Here is a 20,223-nt window from a genome sequence, read left to right as displayed (position 1 = left end):
TCAGAAAAACGATGTACATACCTTAATTTTTAAATATGTATTGCTAAAATGTGCTAACCATCATCTGAGCCTTCAGCAAGTTGTAATCTTGTTGCTGTCGGAGGGTCTTGCCTCCATGTTGGTGGCTGCTGACTGATCAGGGTGGTTGTCACTGAAGGCTGGGGCTGCTGTGGCCATTTCTTAAAATAAGACAGCGAAGTCTGACACATCGATTGACTCTTTCTTTCATGGACGATTTCTCTGCAGCATGTGGTGCTGTTTGATAGCATTTTACCCACATAGAACTTCTCCCAAAATTGGAGTCAGTCCTCTCACACCCTGCTGCTGCTTTATCAACTGAGTTTACGTAATATTCCAAATCCTTTGTTGTCCTTTGAACAGTCTTCACAGCATCTTCACCAGGAGAAGATTCCATCTCAAGAAACCACCTTCTTTGCTCATCCAGAAGAAGCAACTCCTCATTTGTTCAAATTTTATCATGAGATTGCAGCAATTTGGTCGCAACTTCAGGTTCCACATCGAATTCTAGTTCACTTGTCATTTCTACCACATCTGCAGTTCCTTCTTCCACTGAAGTCTTGAGCTCCTCAAAGTCATCCGTGAGGGTTGGAATCAGCTTCTTCCAAACTCCTGTCAATGCTGATATTTTTACCTGTTCCCATGAATCACAAGTATTCTTAATGGCATTTAGAATGGTGAATCCTTTCCAGAAGGTTTTTTATTTACTTTGCCCAGATCCATCAGCGGAGTCACTATTTATGACAGCTATAGGCTTATGAAATGTACTTCTTAAATAATAAGAATTGAAAATTGAAATTGGTCCTTGATTCATGGGCTGCAGAATGGATGTTGTGTTAGCAAGCATAAAAGCATTAATCTCATTGTCCATCTCCATCAGAGCTCTAGAGTGACCAGGTGCATTGTCAATGAGCAGTAATATTTTGAATCTTTTTTTCTGAGGAGTGCTAAGTATTCAGTAAACCGTGTTGCAATCAGATGTGCTGCCAGGTAGGCTTTGTTGTTCCATTTATAGAGCAGAGGCAGAATAGACTGAGCATAATTCTTCAGGGCCCTAGGATTTTCAGAATGGTAGATGAGCATTGGCTTCGACTTAAAAGTCACCAGCTACATTAAAACCTAACAAGAGCGTCAGCCTGTCCTTTGAAGCTTTGAAGCCAGGCATTGACTTCTCTTCTCTAGCTGTGAAAGTCCTAGAAGGCGTCTTCCAATAGAAAGCTGTTTTGTCTACCTTGAAAATCTGTTGTTTAGTACAGCCACCGTCATTAATTATCTTAGCTAGATCTTCTGGGTAACTTGCTGCAGCTTCTTGTTGCAGCAGCTCTTGCTGCTTCACCTTGCACTTTTGTGTTACAGAGATAGCGTCTTTCTCTAAATCTTATGAACCAACCTCTGTTAGCTTAAAACTTTTCTTCTGCAGCTTCCTCACCTCTCTCAGCCTTCAGGGAATTGAAGGGAGTTAGGGCTTTGCTCTGGATTAGGCTTTGGCTTAAGAGAATGTAGTGGCTGGTTTGATCCTCTATCCAGACCACTAAAACTTTCTCTACATCAGCAATAAGGCTGTTTCACTTTCATTTCTGTGTTCACTGGAGCAGCACTTTTAAATTCCTTCAAGTACTTTTCCTTTGCATCCACAACTTGGCTCACTGTTTGGTGCAAGAGGCCTAGCTTTCAGCCTATTTCTGCTTTTGACATGCCTTCCTCACTATGCTTAATCATTTCTAGCTTCTGATTTAAAGTGAGAGACACGCAACTCTTCCTTTCACTTGAACACTGGGACCACTGTAGGATTATTAATTGGTCTGATTTCAATATTGTTGTGTCTCAGGGAATAGAGAGGGCTGAGGAGAGGGAGAGAGATGGGGGAATGGCCAGTGGATGGAGCAGTCAGAACACACACAATATTTATCAATTAAGTTTGCCATCATACATGGGTGTGGTTTGTGGTACCCCAAAACAATGACAATAGTAACATCAAAGATCACTGATCACAGGTCATCATAACAAATATAACAATAATGAAGTTTGAAATCTTGCAAGAATTACCAAAATGGGACACAGAGACAAAAAGTGAGCAAATGCTGTTGGAAAAACTGGCGTCTATAGACTTGCTCGACAAAGGGTTGACACAAGCCTTCAATTTGTAAAAACAAACAAACAAACAAAAAACTCCCCACAGTATCTGCAAAGTGCAATAAAGCGAGGTCTGCCTGTATAGTTGATAATATAGTAATAACTTTGTATTGTGATAGATGGTAACCAGACTCATAGTGGTGATCATTTCGTAATGCATAAAAATGTGAACTCACTATGTTGTACACCTGAAACTAATATAATATCATAAGTCAACTATACTTCAATAAAAATTTTTAATAAATAAATTAAATAACGCTGAAACATTGCATCAGTAATACCATAGAACATAGCATTTGGTGCAATGTCTCCAACAGGGAGGAAGTTGGGGAAGGTGAGAGTTGGGGACAGGGCTCCAGGGGTCAGAGGTAAAAGGGGGGGCCAAGTTTTTCGAGGGCGACTCTGAATGAAGTTTGGGGTGAAATGCAGGAGAGGGGCTTGAAGAGGATGAGGAGGGAAAGGGCTGAGGGCGAACAGGGCCCCCTGCCATTGTTCACCTTTGTGTGCAACGTGCCAGCACCCCCTATCTTCTCTGGGCACCAAGCCTGGGCCCCCCAGCCCTCCTCCTTCCACCCTCTCTTCTTGTTCCAGTGGGCAGGGCCCTGGTACCACGGTGTCCCAGGAATGGAGCTGTGCCCCCATCCTCTTCCCACATTCTCTCGGGCATGAAGCAGCCATGTGGCCTTTCTGTAGTTTTTCTAAGGGCCTTTTACTGCCTGGAATGAGGGAAATGAACAGGGTACATGGCTCCTTCTAGATCATCTCCACTCTTGCCCTCCATCTCCATACTCTCCCTTCTCCACTTGGACCCTGTGGGAAGAGGGAAAGGCCTTAGGAGTCATCATGGTGAGTGTGGGACACACAAAGGACCCGTCCACATAGCAGAAAAAACAATTCTGAGGCACTCTTGTTCCAGGACTGCAGGGTAGGGTGCTGTTTGAGTGGAGAGGCGATGGGGTGAGGGCTGGTGATGCGTGCCCTGGGGCTGGGGCAGCAGGAGCAGGAGGGAAGAGAAACTCCTGGGGGTATCTCCTCTAGACTTCTCTTCCCATCTTTTGCTTGCCTCCAAGGTACTCTTGCCAAAACCACTCTAAGCTTACCTAGGGCCAAATGAGAAAAGGAGGAGAGGAAGGTAGGCAGGGTCCCATATAGAATAACCAGTCCTGAAGGCCATTTTTACATGAGGAACATAAATAAGTCACAATGAATTTACATATGCATATACACAGAAACACATGTGCATGATAGTACTGTTTATATACTGCTTGTTGATAGTGTATTAAAACTCGAGATTATTATGGGGTTTAGCTGATATAATATATTCATGTTCTGTATATTGCATAATGAATAGAATTTTAGAAACTAAAAATTGACTTATAACAATGTTCTAAAAAGGTAAAATATTTTATAGTATAGTGTTTTATAGTATGTGTTTTGTGCTTCTGCCCATTTTTTACTCCACAGATTGGTCTACAAATGGTTTCTTCTCATCTACAAAGTCAGCTGTGCATTTGGTGCTGTGGGTTATTTGGCTATCATGTTTACAATGTGTGGATTCAATTTATTTTTCAAGTAAGTATCTCCAATTAAGACATTCATATCTCCAAGCACTTGCTTATAACATTCACCTGGTCGAGTTCTCTGTCTCTGCAAGCCACGTTTGGCCCTATACTTTTCCACACACATGTTGTTTATAGGCCTATCATTGGTATCATAGATATCACTGGGGAAAACCAGGAGAAAAGGAAGAGAAAACCCACAGATTTAAAAGTTTTCCAAAAATTATAAGCTTTAAAGAGAATCTATACGTGGTCTATAAGTTTAAAAGATCACCATTAAAAGCAGGCTGACAGGGCTTCCCTGGTGGCTCAGTGGTTAAGAATCCGCCTGCCAATGCAGGGGACATGGGTTCGAGCCCTGGTCCGGGAAGATCCCACATGCCGCGGAGCAACTAAGCCCGTGAGCCACAACTACTGAGCCCGTGTGCCATAACTACTGAAGCCTGCGTGCCTAGAGCCCCTGCTCTGCAGCAAGAGAAGCCACCCAATGAGAAGCCCGTACACTGCAACGAAGAGTAGCCCCCACTCGCCGCAACTACAGAAAAGACTGCGCGCAGCAAGAAAGACCCAACGCAGCCAAAAAGTAAATAAATTTAAACAAACACAAAAAAAGTAGGCTGACATTTATGGTAGAGTAATTCTTACTGAACTACAAATTTCCCTTCCACAAAATTCTGAAGAGTCATTTCCTTCTATAGATCTTCTTCCTTAAAACCTCTAGAAGTATGCTGTCCAATACAGTAGCCACTAGCCTATGTAACTACAGAGCACTTAAATTATGACATAAGAGGTGCTGTAAGTCTAAAATACACATTGGATTTCAAAGACAGCAAAAGAAAATAATTTTTCTATCGATTACATGCTGAGATGATAGTACTCTGGATGTATTCGTGAAATTATTTCATGTGTTTCTTTTTACCTTTTTAGTGTGGCTACAAGAAAACTTTTAATTTTGTCCAATCTGTATTTCCACTGGACAGCACTGCTCTAGAATTTTGTTTCTGGTATCCATGAAATCTCTTTTGCTGGGAGCAGTTAGGAAAAGAGGAAACTGAGTACTGAAACTTTCGCTGAAAGAGAGGTGAAGAGATAAAAAAAACAAGAAAGTCTAGGGAGAAATAAAGGAAATTGGGATAATAATATCTATGACTCAGAACCGTGCTCCCATTATGAAGATGGTTGCTGAGATGTGTTTTGGGTGAGGGCAGAGCTGAGGCTGTGTAATCAACCTATGTCCTGGAAAGGGAATGTAAGACATACCGCACAGCCATGGAAAACATCTCAAATGAAAAATTCCCTGGAAGATCTGTCACATCAAAGTTACTCTAAATCTCTAGGACCTTAACAGAAATTCAGAGGCAGAGGTCAGCAACCCTTAACTCATAAAATAAGGAAGACAGGGCTTCCCTGGTTGTGCAGTGGTTAAGAATCCGCCTGCCAATGCAGGGGACACAGGTTCGAGCCCTGGTCTGGGAAGATCCCACATGCCGTGGAGCAACTAAGCCCGTGCGCCACAACTACTGAGCCTGTGCTCTAGAGCCTGTGAGCCACAACTACTGAGCCCACATGCCACAACTACTGAAGTCTGCATACCTAAAGCCTATGTTCTGCAACAAGAGAAGCCACCTCAATGAGAAGCCCATGCACCGCAACGAAGAGTAGCCCCAGCTCGCTGCAACTAGAGAAAGCCCGCGTGCGGCAATGAAGACCCAACGCAGCCAAAAATAAAATAAATTTTTAAAAATATTTTGAAAAAAATAATAATAAATAAATAAAATAAGGAAGACAATCAGATGGAGAGCCAGCCCTGGGAGGAAGGGCTCTTCCTATGGCAACATAGCAATCTGATTTTATAAGTATTTCATGAAACTTTCAGAGTGGGAACTCCTACCATTCTCTAGCAGGAAAGGGATAGAAAATAACTGTACAGATCTATTATTATTAGTTTAAGCTATAGAAAGACACTGATTTATTTTTTCAGCATACTGTCTGTATTACTTTAATGAATGTAAAAGTATTCATAAGGACTTTTATGAAGTTACTTGGGAATAGAGTTGCCCCAAGATTATTATCCATACAATTTTAAGATCCTTAACCAGGAATTCTCCTATAGTGAGGCATTCAAAGAATCTAACCCTTCCGATAGGAAGGAACTATTTTTTTCACTTCTAATTTTTGTTGAGCATTATGGTATTAAGATTCTTTTCTGTGGAACCACGAGTTCATTGCTACACTTTTTATCAATTAGATTATAAATACGTGCTCCCCTGGGTATGGAGGGAAGGTCATCTTCATTCTTCCTCACTGCCCCAATTCCCAAATATTGAAAGGATGAAACCACCCGCTGTGTTGGAATTCCCGGTTCGCATTACCAAAAGATTGCTGCCCTCTAGGTCTACACAGCTCTCTGCCTTTACCATTTCCTCCTCAAATTAAGAGTACAAAAACCACCAGAAGAATGTTCCAGAGACAGACTACCCAACGTCTCTCCTCTCTCCGCTTCCTTCCCAACTCAGTCAGACCCACTTACATCCATTGCTAGTATTTGAGACTGTTTACAGAGGTAGCACATCAAAAGTGCAATGATTAAGATCCAGATATTACATTAGAAGCTAATCATTTACTTTCTTTTTGAATTTTTTTTTAATACAGCAGGTTCTTATTAGCTATCTATTTTATATGTATTAGTATATTTAGGTCAATCCCAATCTCCCAATTCATCCCACCACCACCAATCCTGCCCCCACCCCTGCTTTCCCCCCTTGGTGTCCATAAGTTTGTTCTCTACATCTGTGTCTCTATTTCTGCCTTGCAAAACTGTTCATCTGCACCATTTTTCTAGATTCCACATATATGCATTAATGTACAATATTTATTTTTCTCTTTCTGACTTACTTCACTCTGTATGACAGTCTCTAGGTCCATCCACGTCTCTACAAATGACCCAATTTCATTCCTTTTTATGGCTGAGTAATATTCCATTGTATATATGTACCACTTCTTCTTTATCCATTTGTCTGTCAATGGGCATTTAGGTTGCTTCCATGACCTGGCTATTGTAAATAGTGTTGCAATGAACATTGGGGTGCATGTGTCTTTTTGAATTATGGTTTTCTCTGGGTATATGCCCAGTAGAGGGATTTCTGGGTCAAATGGTAATTCTATTTTTAGTTTTTTAAGGACTATGTTCTTAAACTATGTTATCCATAGTGGCTGTATCAATTCACATTCCCACCAACAGTGCGTGAGGGTTCCCTTTCCTCCACACCCTCTCCAGCATTTGCTGTTTGTAGATTTTCTGATGATGCCCATTCTAACTGGTGTGAGGTGATACTAATCATTTACTTTTTAAAGAAACCTTTACCTTTAAAAAAGAAATAGGGGTTGTCGTAGAGAATCCTAGTGCATTTGAAATATGATCCAACTAGCAAAAAGATTTTTTTTATTAACACGCGGCAACCACGGCATAGCAGCAAAGGGCCTCAAAATTTGCGCTTGATTCCTGGTTTTGTCATGTTAAGCAAATCATTATTTCTAAGTCTCCATTTTTTCAAAGGTAAATTGGGGATAATAATATCCATCTCAAATATTTTTAGGAACGATAAAGTATTTGAAAGCATTCTGTAGAATCTAAGTTTGATAGCAGGGATTCTCAACCCTAGCTGCTGTCCCGACCTCAGCCCAGGCCACTTAAATTAGAGCCCCTGAAAGTGGGCTCGTGTATCAGTATATGTTTAAATCTCCCCCAGGTGATTCCAATCTACAGTTAGGGCTGAGAACCATTGGACTATTAAAGAGGTTCCTAATGTTAGCGGACCACTGCAATCACCTGGTGTCTGGAGAGCCTCCAAAAATATTGCTGCACAGGCCCCACCCCCAGAGAGCCTGATGTAATTGGCCCAGGGTGCAGCCTGGGGATGGAGGTTTTTACAAGCTGCCCAGGTTTTTCTACACGCAGCCAAGCTTGAGAACTGCTGGTTAGAGTTGGCTTGTCTCAGCACTGCAGTCCTAAGAAGCCTTTAAACACTCTCAATAATGACTTTGTCCACTTAGCCCTGAGTAGTAAAATTTGAATGGAATTGAGAGAATTTTAAATTCTTTCATTAAAAAAAAAAAAGAAACATTAAACAAATAAATGGGGGGCCCAAGGCTCTATTAGATACCATGGCAGGACTAGTGGGTTGGCCAAAAAGTTCGTTCGGGGTTTTGGGCAAACCGAATGAACTTTTTGGTCAACCCCATACTTTCCAAGCTGCAGCCCTCACCCATCCCCGCAAATGCCACGTCCTTATTTCCCTTCACTGTTGTTTTCAATAGAATCAAGGCTAGAGATTCCATGGATTTTGGCATCGTGCCCTTGTTCTATGGCCTCTACTACGGAGTAATGGGGAGAGACTTTGCAGAGATCTGCTCAGATTACATGGCTTCTACTATAGGGGAAGCATTGCTTTCATTCTTTGAAATCATTTATGGTACATGGGAAAATGGTCTCATCTTACACATTTGCATCCATTTTCAAAAACAGATAAGTCTTTTTTGGTTCTGTCAGCCCAACTGCTCCCTGGATTCTCCTGGCATCAGATTATCTGGAAGTAACCATGTCTAGCATATTCCAATTGTCAACATATAAAGGATTAGTAAAAATTAATCTAAAAAAATAAAAATAAAGGATTAGTAAAACTTCAGCAATAACAAAAACCTTGATCTCTGCTAATGCAAATAAAAGTCATATTTGATGCACATAAAACACTTTAGAATCAACCAATGCCTCAGAGTAATGCTCATCATAAAGATATGATGTTATCATTATCATTATACAGCAGTTATCATTATACAGCATTTGAAGAAGTAGAAGACAAAAGAAGTGTGCTAAATGTATTCTAACTGTAATATTCTTCCCTGGAATTTAAAAAAATCCCTAATAGTTTTTTTTTAACTCTCTTAAAATTAAAACTCAGAATGGACATACTTTCTGGTTAGATGGATTCCAGATTCAGATATTAGGAGTATCCATCTGTGTCTAACACATGCACATCTCTTAAAAACTTGCATACCAAGGGCTCCAGGGAAGACCCAGTGGTTTCGGAAATTCCACATCTCTGCCCTCTACCAGTCTTTTGGTACACAGCCAGATGTAAAATGGAAAAACCAGTGTGAGTGGCAAGAGAAGAGTGAACTTCTGGACTGTTGTTCTCCCTCTCTTTATGGGACAGGACTGAGTAAACAAGACCTTGACTTCATCTCCCATCTCTGTAGGCTCCATCTTACTCTTTTCCTAGAGCCTGGAATCCAACTTCTGTAGTGAAATTCTGGAATCGCCCTGGCATGTGTAATCTCTGAGACAACTGCCTTTCTTATAAGGTTTAAGGTGAGCACAGGAGGGAGCATTTTCACTCCTAGTTCCTCCAACAAAAACCAGAGCCATCCCCCCTTTAAAAAATTCCCAAAGTCTCTTGTGCTTGTTTATGGACAGGAGAGGAAGAGAAGAGTTGTATGTCCTCTGTTCTCCAGTGGACCAGGAAGAAGAGATTTAACCTGGCAAGACAACCAAGTCTTTAAGCACCAACATCCTGGAGATTTCTCACCTGACCCCACCCCGCCAGTCTTCAACATCTTGTCATCTCCTGTCATCCTCTTTCCAACCACCAGATACATAAAAACCCCTGCCTCGAGCCATTGGCACAGCCATCTGTGATTTAAACTGATGGTGTGTGTGTGTGTGTGTGTGTGTGTGTGCATGCACACTTGTGACAGAGGTAAAGAGGAAGCAAAGGATGAGCACTCTCCATTCTCACCCCAGTGCTTAAGCCCCACACTAATTAAGTCAGACTCTGGGAGTGGAGCCAATGCATCTGCTTTGTTTTAAAAGCTCCCTAGGAAAAGGAATGAGCTATTAAGCCATGCCAAACTTGGATGAATTGTAAATATATATTGCTAAGTGAAAGAAGCCAGCCTGAAAAGGCTACATACTATACGATTCCACTTCTATGACAATTTGAAAAACGTACAGCTATGGAGCCGCTAAAGAGATCTGTGGTTGCCAGGGGGTTAGGGAGGGAGCAGGGTTGAATGCGTGAAGCACAGGTAATTTGTTAGGGTGGTGAAGTTATTCTGTATGATACTCTAATGGTGAATACATGACACTATGCATTTGTCAAAATCAACAGTATTTTATAGCAGAAGGGGTAAACCTTAATGTATGCAAATCTTAAAAAATCATTTAGGATGTCAGGGAATGCCAGGATAGAATGTAGACTGTGACAAAAGAGTTTAACTGTATTACAAATGTATGAAATAACCTCACTGAAGGGGGTGGGGGGAAAGTGCTGACCTAAGTCACTTTGAAATGAGTGGAGATCTAATATTAAAAGCAAAAGGAACTATACATAAGCACTGTATGCTAGTTCATAAAGTAGTTTCCCTCAGGGCTATGAGTTAACAATTTTGATACCACTATACATGTATTCTGGAATTGGACTACCAAGTAAATGGAAGACCGATTGTGGGAGCTACATTTCTTACTCTCAGAAGCTTACATACAAGCAAGGAGAAAAGGGTAGAATGATCTATGTAGTAATGGATAAGTCAAAGACACCAGGCTGAACTCATGTTTAGCTTAATGTATCTTAATGTAGATGATACATATAGAAATATTTATAGATATGTGTATACACATGGGTTAGTATATACAGACATATTTCCTTGCTCTGTCAGCTACGAAGCCCTAGAAGCAATGACACCTCAGTAGCAGTGAGCACACCGAGTACCCAGATCTTGGTTTCTAATACCATTCTATAATAAGAGGAAGCAGTGCTTCTTGGAAAAATGGCTGATTCTGATCTTGGCAGGGAATATACAATATGAGCCTGGAGTATCTTGTAGTGTCAGAAAGTAAGGAAGTGCTCAAAAAAAAACCCCACACAAGAAAACACCCACAGTGATGGAGATATGTCAAAGAGACATAGAAGCCAACTGAAAGAGATCCCAATGGCCAAATCTGAAACAATTTGAGCAACACAATAGTAGGTAGTAGTAGTAGTAATAGTATTGGGTTATAACTCAAAGTATAGAATAAATATCCATGAGTCCATAGTGACATAAATAAATGATTGGATAGATAAATAAATAAAATAAATAAATAAATAGAGGAGAATAGACAAATCTCCTATGCAGAAGAATTCCACATAATTTATGTAGATACTCCACCCTTAAGAAGGTTGTGTGGTTAAATGTTATGTGTCAACTTGACTAGCCTCTGGTGTCCAGTTGTTTGATCAAACACCAGTCTACATGTTGCTTTGAATGTATTTTGTAGATATGATTAACTTTAAGGGAAAGAAAATACCCTTGAAAATATGGATGGGTCTTAGCTAATCAGTCGAAGGCCTTAAGGGCAAAAACTGAAGTTTCCCAGAGAAGAAGTAATTCTGCCTTAAGTCTGAAATAACTCTTTGCAGAGTTTACAGCCTGCTAGCCTGCCCTCCAGGTTTCAGACTTCACAGCCCCAAGTCTTTAAAATGAGTCTCTCTCTCCCTCTCCCTCCCTCCCTCTCCTCCCTCCCTCCGTCTCTCCCTCCCTCTCTCTCTCTCTCTCTCTCTCTTTCTCTCTCTCTCCACACACACACACTCATGCATATCCTATCAGTTCCATTTCTCTGGAGAATGCTGACTAATGCAGAGGTGGAGCATAACTTATAACTTCCCACTCCTTAAGTGTGGGTTGCTCATGGTGATGATGATTTCCTTCCAAAGAGTACAGTATAAAAAGAAGTAAAAGGACGAGTAGCTTTATAGTGGAGAAATTTGACAACCACTACCTCAAGCTAGGTGATCAAGGTCAACATCAACAGTGACGTCATGTTGACTGCATGTACCCTTGCTACGGTGTGGTAAGAATGGCACTTCACCTCTGTTATCTTCCTCCCTAAAACCATAACCCCAGCGTAATCAAGAGAATAAACATCAGCTAAATTCCAATTGAAGGACATTCTACAAAATACCTGCCTCCAAAACTGTCAAAGTCAGAATAAAACCAAAGTCTGAGAAACTGCCAAAGCCAAGAGGAGCCTAAGGAGACACGATAATTAATGGTATCCTAGGTGGGGTTTTGAAACAAAATAAGGACATTAGGGGAAAACCAAGTAATCTGAATAAAGTATAAACTTTATTTCATAATAATGTATCAATGTTGGCTCATTAATTGTGACAAATGTACCATACTAATGTAAGATGTTACTCATAGGGGAAACTTGGTATGGGAACTCTGTACTATCTTCGTATCTTTAAGTTTAAAGCTATTATAAAATAAATATTTTATTTTTAAAAAAGCTTCTGAGACATTCTAATGTGCTGCCAATGTTGAGAATCACTCCTCATCTGCAGCCCTGGGGAGACGCAGTGCCTTAAATTAGGGTTCTGGATGCATTGACTTCTAATGGGATTAGTCTGTGTGCTCCGTATAATCACTTGGGATTATATTAAAATTTTAATTATATTAAGATTAATTAAAAGGTACATAGATGCCTGGGTTTACTCCAGATCTATGAATCAGAGTCTCCAGGAAAATAAAGGAGAGGATCAGGCTCTGGGTGAGCTTAAAAAGCTTCCCATGTGAGTCTGAACTTACAGCTCTAGATAAAAACTGTTCCTCTCAAAGGATTCCTTGGTGGGGAGGTTAGGTAGTTATAATTAGCGATGTGCTTTGGGTCCATTTGGGGTTCAGTGGGGTTTTGCCTAGAAATATTTACCCTACAGTAGCATTGTCCCTATGGGAAAAAGTGTTTCAAGTTCTAAACCAACAGAGAAACAGTAAAGACTATGTTCCCAAGCCTGGCAGTGGCTTCCCTGTGTTCCGAGAATGGTGGTGCTCTGTGCCTTTCCCCCAACAGTTCTACAGAGTCAGTGGGATGCCCACCAGGAGCTTGTCAGACAACATCTGTGCCATCTGTGGGCAGAAGATCATCGTGGTGCTCGATGAAGAAGGACCCATTGAAAACACCTACCAGCTTTCGTGCAAGCATGTGTATCCTTTTCATGGGAGATCCTTTGGTCTTCATCAAGCCAGTGCCAGGAGGCAATTTTCAGATAATCTGTGTCGGGCGTGGGAGATAGCCAGTCAGGGAAGACTGTCTCATCTCTTCCCTCCTCCTTCCTCACCTCCCCTTACCCCCACCCTCTGCCTTGCTTAATGCTCATCCCCAAACCCCAAGCCTTTATCCTCCCACCCATCTTCTTTTTGAGACTTTCTGGCAATCCCTGCTGAATAATGAACTGCTCTTAATTAGCAGGAGGTGAACCTCCTCCTCCTCCAGTAATTTCTTTTTTAAAAAGGAATCTTCATGCCGCACAGACAGGAGGGCTGCAGCATCTGTGCAGAGGCTGGCTGGGAAAGCTGGCGAAGCTATAAGCGAACAGGTAGCCAAGAAGGACAAGAGAGAGAAAGGGTTGGGGAGTGAAAAACAGAGTGAAGTTTCAGGTGCAGGGAGGAACTCAGGACTCTCCAGGTGGAGCCCGTGTCTGAGTCTCACAGGAACAAGAACGACAAAGTGGTGTTCTTTGCCTGGAAATAATCCTTAGGAATCTGCTTGTGTCAACAGTGGTGATGGGGGAAGCCAAGTATCAGCTTTGGTCTTGAAAAGAGGATAACATCACAGGCAGCAGGACACCTTAAGTTACACAAGGAGGGACCAAAACATGAGCACCCAATTCTTGGACTATTTGGTTCCTCTGCCTATGGGCTGTACCCTAAATCGCTATCTACTGGCTGAGGGACCTTTAGGTATTAAGGACCAGACCAGCCTGGGCCTGGAAACCAGCATCCTCTGGGACTCCAGTAACCGTGAGGAAGATCTCCATGTGCTGAAAGATGCTGAGGTCAAGAGCCCAGCAGCCTGCCCTGCCTGAGCAAGTAACTCTGGATACCAGAGTTGTGTTTGCATTGGCCAACAATCAGTATTTTAATTCTTTTCTTAAGAGAGGGAAAAAAAGGCATCATTTATCTTTATTTTATAGTACAATATCAATTTTATAATATTGCTATGCACTCAGTCATTTCAAAGCTCTGGCATTATGAGGTGGCTAAACCATCTGTCTTTTGCCTCTGAAGCCCACCTAACTCAATCAGTAATACCCTAGATGTGCAGCACTCATGATTTGATTCTGTTTAATCTGGACAGATTCCATTTATTCAATCCTGAGAGTCAAAAACTGGACCAAATTCATCTGAAATGTATTATTCCAACTTTTAAGTCTTAACATTTTAAGGTGAGAAACACAAAGATACCCCATGTGGAAGTCTATGTGGTTTCTCAGTGTGATACCTTTCCCAAAAAACTATCATTCTTAGTAGAAATTTTCCAAGTCTGGTCTAGTTTTAAATATGATTTACTTTTCAAATGTTGGAACAGAGCCCCTTCTGCCATTTGCAAGTGGAAGTATTTTCTCTCTCTTCACCTTTAAAAGCCCTTAGGGATTGTTGTACATGTGTGCATATGTAATCGAAAATGTAGTCACCTTTAAATTTGCTTTGCAGGGAGTATTATTAATGGCCCATTTTAGCATGAGTCATATTAACAAGGAGTGGGCAAACCGGAATCATATTAACAAGGGGGCGGGGATCTGAGTCTTGCTCTGTGGCAATTCTACCAGTGTGGAAGCTTTGCAGACGAGATTTTGAAGATGAAAGAGAATATTAAAGAGGAGATGGACATTTTGATGCTGGCTCGATGACCTCTGAATGCCATACCTATCTGGAAGAAGGGGCTGTACTCCAGCCCTTTTGAATGAAGAGCTGTATGGGCTGTGATTCAGAATCTTTGTTATAATACACTGTATGTTAACCCAAGCATGTTGCAAACGTGACCCCAACGCCAAGAACATAAAAGAGTGGGAACTCTTAGTTGCACACAGATCTAATATTGAGGAATCATCTACATGGCCTTGACTTGCCTCCACCTTCATACCCTCCGTCTGTTAGAGAAGGAACATGATTGTTGTTCACACAGGTGTGTAGCAGGCCAGGCAGCACATTGTGTGATCTTGATCCAGAAAGCCACACTGGGGTCAACAACTGTAGAAATAAATCAGCATGATGGATCTCATTATAGTTAATCATTTTACCCAAATCTATAAGCTGTGGAACCTGGGGGAAATACATTTGCAAAAGTAATCAGTTTTCAATGATTCATTCAAATATTTGTTCAATAAGTAGGCATTTAGGCACTGCTTAAGGTGCTGAGCACAGAGATGGATGAGTCATGGTCCCACAGGTAACATATTGCCCAGAGAGAAATGTAAATACACAGAAAGTCATGACACAGAGTGACTTGTGCTCTGTAAGACTCCGTCCCTGGTGCTGCAGGAAAACATACAGTTCACTGGAAACTTTGGGGCTAAAGGGTCAAACTTTCTGGACAAGGAGATGTGTACAACTGAATCTGTAAATGCCTAGAGTTTTAGATGTTCATTATAGGTTTATATTCTATTAAAAAATAACTGGCCCTTTATCAGTAATAAAAAGTTGAGAAAAAACTTATGAAGCTAACAGAAATATTTGTACAAATTCTTGACCACAAATAATTTAAACTTGTCTAGTGCTTAAGACAAGTCTGGTTACATACATAGTAGGTAGTGAGTAGGTGCACAAAAAGCCGAATGGAGAGATTCTACGGTAAACACAGAAAAATGCATGATAAGCGAGACAGAGAAATACAATGATATGTATATGTAAGACATTCCTGTAAAAAACCATGTCCACATTCTTTATCTAATTTAATCACAAGAATCGAGTGAGGTAAGAACACGTAAGGCCAAGAAGATCAGTAAATTCCTCAGGGTCATAAGCTATTGCAGCTCTGACTCCAGGCTCCTCTGGGACTTGGTGGTTCCCTTGTCCTGCAGAATCTCCCTAAGAGAGTGATGGACACAACTGAGTCATAACCGAGAGCCATTCCCACCTCCACCACTCCGCCCTACAGGTGGGATCACTTCCATTACATCATCATGAAGCAGACCTTGCCCTTTAATATCCAGAAGCTTCCCTAACAAGATCCCTAAGCTTTCATGAATTCTGCAACCGAGGTTGGTGTATTGTTGGTAAAAAGCAGACGTGCCCTTACTGCAAAGAGAAGGTCGATTTGAAGAGGATGATCAATAACCCGTATCCTTTTTTATAAAGTTATTAAATATTATCTTAAATGTTTTTCTGGTGATGTATTCTTTAATCTAAATTTTATCTTCATTATAGGTACAGCAGAAAACATTCTGTTCTCCCTAACCTTCTAGTTAGGAAATTAAATGCCAAAAAAGATACATTCTACTCTTTATATTCCACATATTCCACTATTAGGGCTTTAGTGGAAATGTGATGGGACATTGCAAAAGATAGGTGAATATATGGAAGGATAAGATAGGGAGGTAGGTAAGTAGGTAGATAGATAGATAGATAGATAGATAGATAGATAGATAGATAGATAGATAGATAGATAGATAGATAGGTAGGTAGATAGATAGGTAGATAGATAGATAGATATAGACAGATAGATAATAGATAGATAATAGATAGATAGGCAAACAGATAGATGATAGGTAACATGTGGATGGGATGAGTGGGTGGGGAGACAGATTAGAATTGAAATTTTAAAGGCCCCAAATGTGAGCTAGAATAGAAAAGTATTTTTAAGGTGTACCAAATTGTATTATTTCCAGACACGAGTAGGGGTTTTTCCCCTGAATTTTGGCTTTTTTAATTCCTTGCTACAGCTCATCTTTTCTTAGGCTAACCTAAGTAATAATAATATTGAAAGGAGTGAAGACCTACTACAGATTTGCTCAGCAAATGGCAGCAAAAGGATTTTTATAGAGAGCAGGGATCCCTAACTGAATAAGCCCAAATCTCCTTAAGGTCACAGGAAGGGAATGTCCCCATCCAGAGCTGACTACAAAGACTTAGCCCTCAACCCCCCACTGGCGCAAGACCAGAGTGTATATCTTCCAGGGGTGTAAATGGAACTAAAACATATCCCCCCTTAAGCAGAAGAGCACTGAGGGGATGGTTTCTGCCTGCCAAGTACTCGCTCTTCTCCTAAGTGACAGCCTTACTGTTCCTTCTGAGTTCCAGTCACCTGCATTCACAGTGCTAAAGGAGACCCCCACCCTGCTCCCTGCCCTGCCGACTCTTCAAACCCTAAGTGTTTAGTTTGAACTGGCAGCTGTTGGCAGCAATGCCCCCATATCTGGGGGCTGCAAACCAAGGAAGGACTTGCAAGCAGGGCAGTGGAGGAGGCAGCGTGCGTGGGCCCCTGGATCTCGGAGCCGCACGCCAACAAGGTGGTGCCTGCGAGGCAGGCACAGGCAAGGCTGAAGGCCTGTCATGCGCCTTCCTCTCCTCCACTCATCCTAACACGAGTCCAGAACAGCTTTTGGTTAATAACTTACTTGTGAAACTGCAGTAAATAAATCTTTGTTATAAAATTGGTGATATGATCATAAATGTCACCTTAACAATCATTTAAATAACAAAGGACAATTGGTTTCTCTGAGAGAAAGAAATGGTCTTGAGAGAAGAAACTTTTGAATACTACATGTACTCTTTTATTTCCCCTATGAGATACAGAACTTTATTTCTGAATGTAACATCCTAACAACAATCGTCATTCTTCTAAGGCAGCTAAAGAAATACATGTACTCTTTATTGAGACTCAGTGTAAGATAAAAGCTACATGTGAAAACTCTGCCTTTCTGTGTAGAACATTGCTAACAGAGATACCGGGTATTAATTAAGTTCCCTTAGTACAATTTATCAAAGATACCAGGATAACGTATGTAGTATCTATGAGCTAATGTTTTTCTTTGTAATATGCAATGAGTTCCCTCTGATGAGCTGACAGTTCTCCTGCCAGAGCTGTTTTTGCTCACTACGGTAGTTCCCATTATTCTTGGTTTTCCACTGTAACCATTCCCCTCTTTCCTCTTTTTTTTAGTATGTGACCATGGCCTTTAATTCTTGTTTGGGATTATGATATTTGGGGATTTTAAAGTGGATGGATTCGATTTATTTTTGGAAATTAGGTGTAGTGTAAATAACAATGACTATTTCTGCTACGTGGCTGTAGGTAGAGCAACCTCCTAAACTGAGATTCAGCTCAGAGCGTATACACATTTTTCTTTTTTTTTTTTAACATCTTTATTGGAGTATAACTGTTTTACAATGGTGTGTTACTTTCTGCTTTATAACAAAGTGAATCAGTTATACATATACATATATCCCCATATCTCCTCCCTCTTGCATCTCCCTCCCTCCAACCCTCCCTATCCCACCCCTCTAGGTGGTCACAAAGCACCGAGCTGATCTCCCTGTGCTATGCGGCTGCTTCCCACTAGCTATCAGTTTTACATTTGGTAGGGTATATATGTCCATGCCACTCTCTCACTTTCTCCCAGCTTAACTTTCCCCCTCCCCATATCCTCAATTCCATTCTCTAGTAGGTCTGCGTCTTTATTCCCATCTTGGCCCTAGGTTCTTCATGACCATTTTTTGGTTTGTTTTTTAGATTCCATATATATGTGTTAGCATACGGTATTTGTTTTCCTCTTTCAAACTTACTTCACTCTGTATGACAGATGCTAGGTCCATCCACCTCACTACAGATAACTCAATTTCGTTTCTTTTTATGGCTCAGTAACATTCCATTGTATATATTTGCCACATCTTCTTTATCCATTCATCTGATGATGGACACTTAGGTTGCTTCCATGTCCTGGCTATTGTAAATAGAGCTGCAAGGAACATTTTGGTACATGACTCTTTTTGAATTATGGTTTTCTCAGGGTATATGCCCAGTAGTGGGATTGCTGGGTCGTATGGTAGTTCTATTTTTAGTTTTTTAAGGATCCTCCATACTGTTCTCCATAGTGGCTGTATCAATTTACATTCCCACCAACAGTGCAAGAGTGTTCCCCTTTCTCCACACCCTCTCCGGCATTTATTGTTTCTAGATTTTTTGATGATGGCCATTCTGACTGGTGTGAGATGATATCTCATTGTAGTTTTGATTTGCATTTCTCTAATGATTAGTGATGTTGAGCATTCTTTCATGTGTCTGTTGGCAATCTGTATATCTTCTTTGGAGAAATGTCTATTTAGATCTTCTGCCCATTTTTGGATTGGGTTGTTTGTTTTTTTGTTATTGAGCTGCATGAGCTGCTTGTAAATCTTGGAGATTAATCCTTTGTCAGTTGCTTCATTTGCAAATATTTTCTCCCATTCTGAGTGTTGTCTTTTGGTCTTGTTTATGATTTCCTTTGATGTGCAAAAGCTTTGAAGTTTCATTAGGTCCCATTTGTTTATTTGTGTTTTTATTTCCATTTCTCTAGGTGCTGGGTCAAAAAGGATCTTGCTGTGATTTATGTCATAGAGTGTTCTGCCTATGTTTTCCTCTCAGAGTTTGATAATGTCTGGCCTTACACTTAGGTCTTTAATCCATATTGAGTTTATTTTTGTGTATGGTGTCAGGGAGTGTTCTAATTTCATACTTTTACATGTACCTGTCCAGTTTTCCCAGCACCACTTATTGAAGAGGCTGTCTTTTCTCCACTGTATATGTTTGCCTCCTTTATCAAAGATAAGGTGACCATATGTGTGTGGGTTTATCTCTGGGCTTTCTATCCTGTTCCATTGCTCTATATTTCTGTTTTTGTGCCAGTACCAAACTGTCTTGATTACTGTAGCTTTGTAATATAGTCTGAAGTCAGGGAGCCTGATTCCTCCAGCTCCATTTTTCATTCTCAAGATTGCTTTGGCTATTCGGGGTCTTTTGTGTCTCCATACAAATTGTGAAATTTTTTGTTCTAGTTCTGTGAAAAATGCCAGTGGTAGTTTGATAGGGATTGCATTGAATCTGTAGATTGCTTTGGGTAGTAGAGTCACTTTCACAATGTTGATTCCTCCAATCCAAGAACATGGTATATCTCTCCATCTATTTGTATCATCTTTAATTTCTTTCCTCAGTGTCTTATAATTTTCTGCATACAGGTCTTTTGTCTCCTTAGGTAGGTTTATTCCTAGATATTTTATTCTTTTTGTTGCAATGGTAAACAGGAGTGTTTTCTTAATTTCACTTTCAGATTTTTCATCATTAGTGTATAGGAATGCAAGAGATTTCTGTGCATTAATTTTGTATTCTGCTACTTTACCAAATTCATTGATTAGCTCTAGTAGTTTTCTGGTAGCATCTTTAGGATTCTCTATGTATAGTATCATGTCATCTGCAAACAGTGACAGCTTTACTTCTTCTTTTCTGATTTGGATTCCTTTTATTTCTTTTTCTTCTCTGATTGCTGTGGCTAACACTTCCAAAACTATGTTGAATAATAGTGGCGAGAGTGGGCAACCTTGTCTTGTTCCTGATCTTAGTGGAAATGGTTTCAGTTTCTCACCATTGAGGACAATGTTGGCTGTGGGTTTGTCATATATGGCCTTTAGTATGTTGAGGAAAGTTCCCTCTATGCCTACTTTC

At 40.7% G+C, this 20,223-nt stretch overlaps 1 protein-coding gene across 1 annotated transcript in view; it reads left to right on the top strand.

Moving 5' to 3' along the window:
* RNF175 (ring finger protein 175) overlaps positions 1-20,223 on the top strand; it is a 54,456-nt gene that overhangs the window by 30,522 nt on the left and 3,711 nt on the right. The window contains 4 exon segments of the mRNA XM_082463587.1: positions 3,616-3,723; positions 8,028-8,148; positions 12,598-12,731; positions 15,765-15,866. Coding sequence (XP_082319713.1) covers positions 3,616-3,723; positions 8,028-8,148; positions 12,598-12,731; positions 15,765-15,866 — 465 coding nt within the window.

This window comes from Balaenoptera physalus (assembly GCF_965194825.1).
Source record: "Balaenoptera physalus genome assembly, chromosome: 5".
Lineage (NCBI taxonomy): Eukaryota > Metazoa > Chordata > Mammalia > Artiodactyla > Balaenopteridae > Balaenoptera > Balaenoptera physalus.
This window is presented reverse-complemented; position numbering and strand designations above follow the sequence as displayed.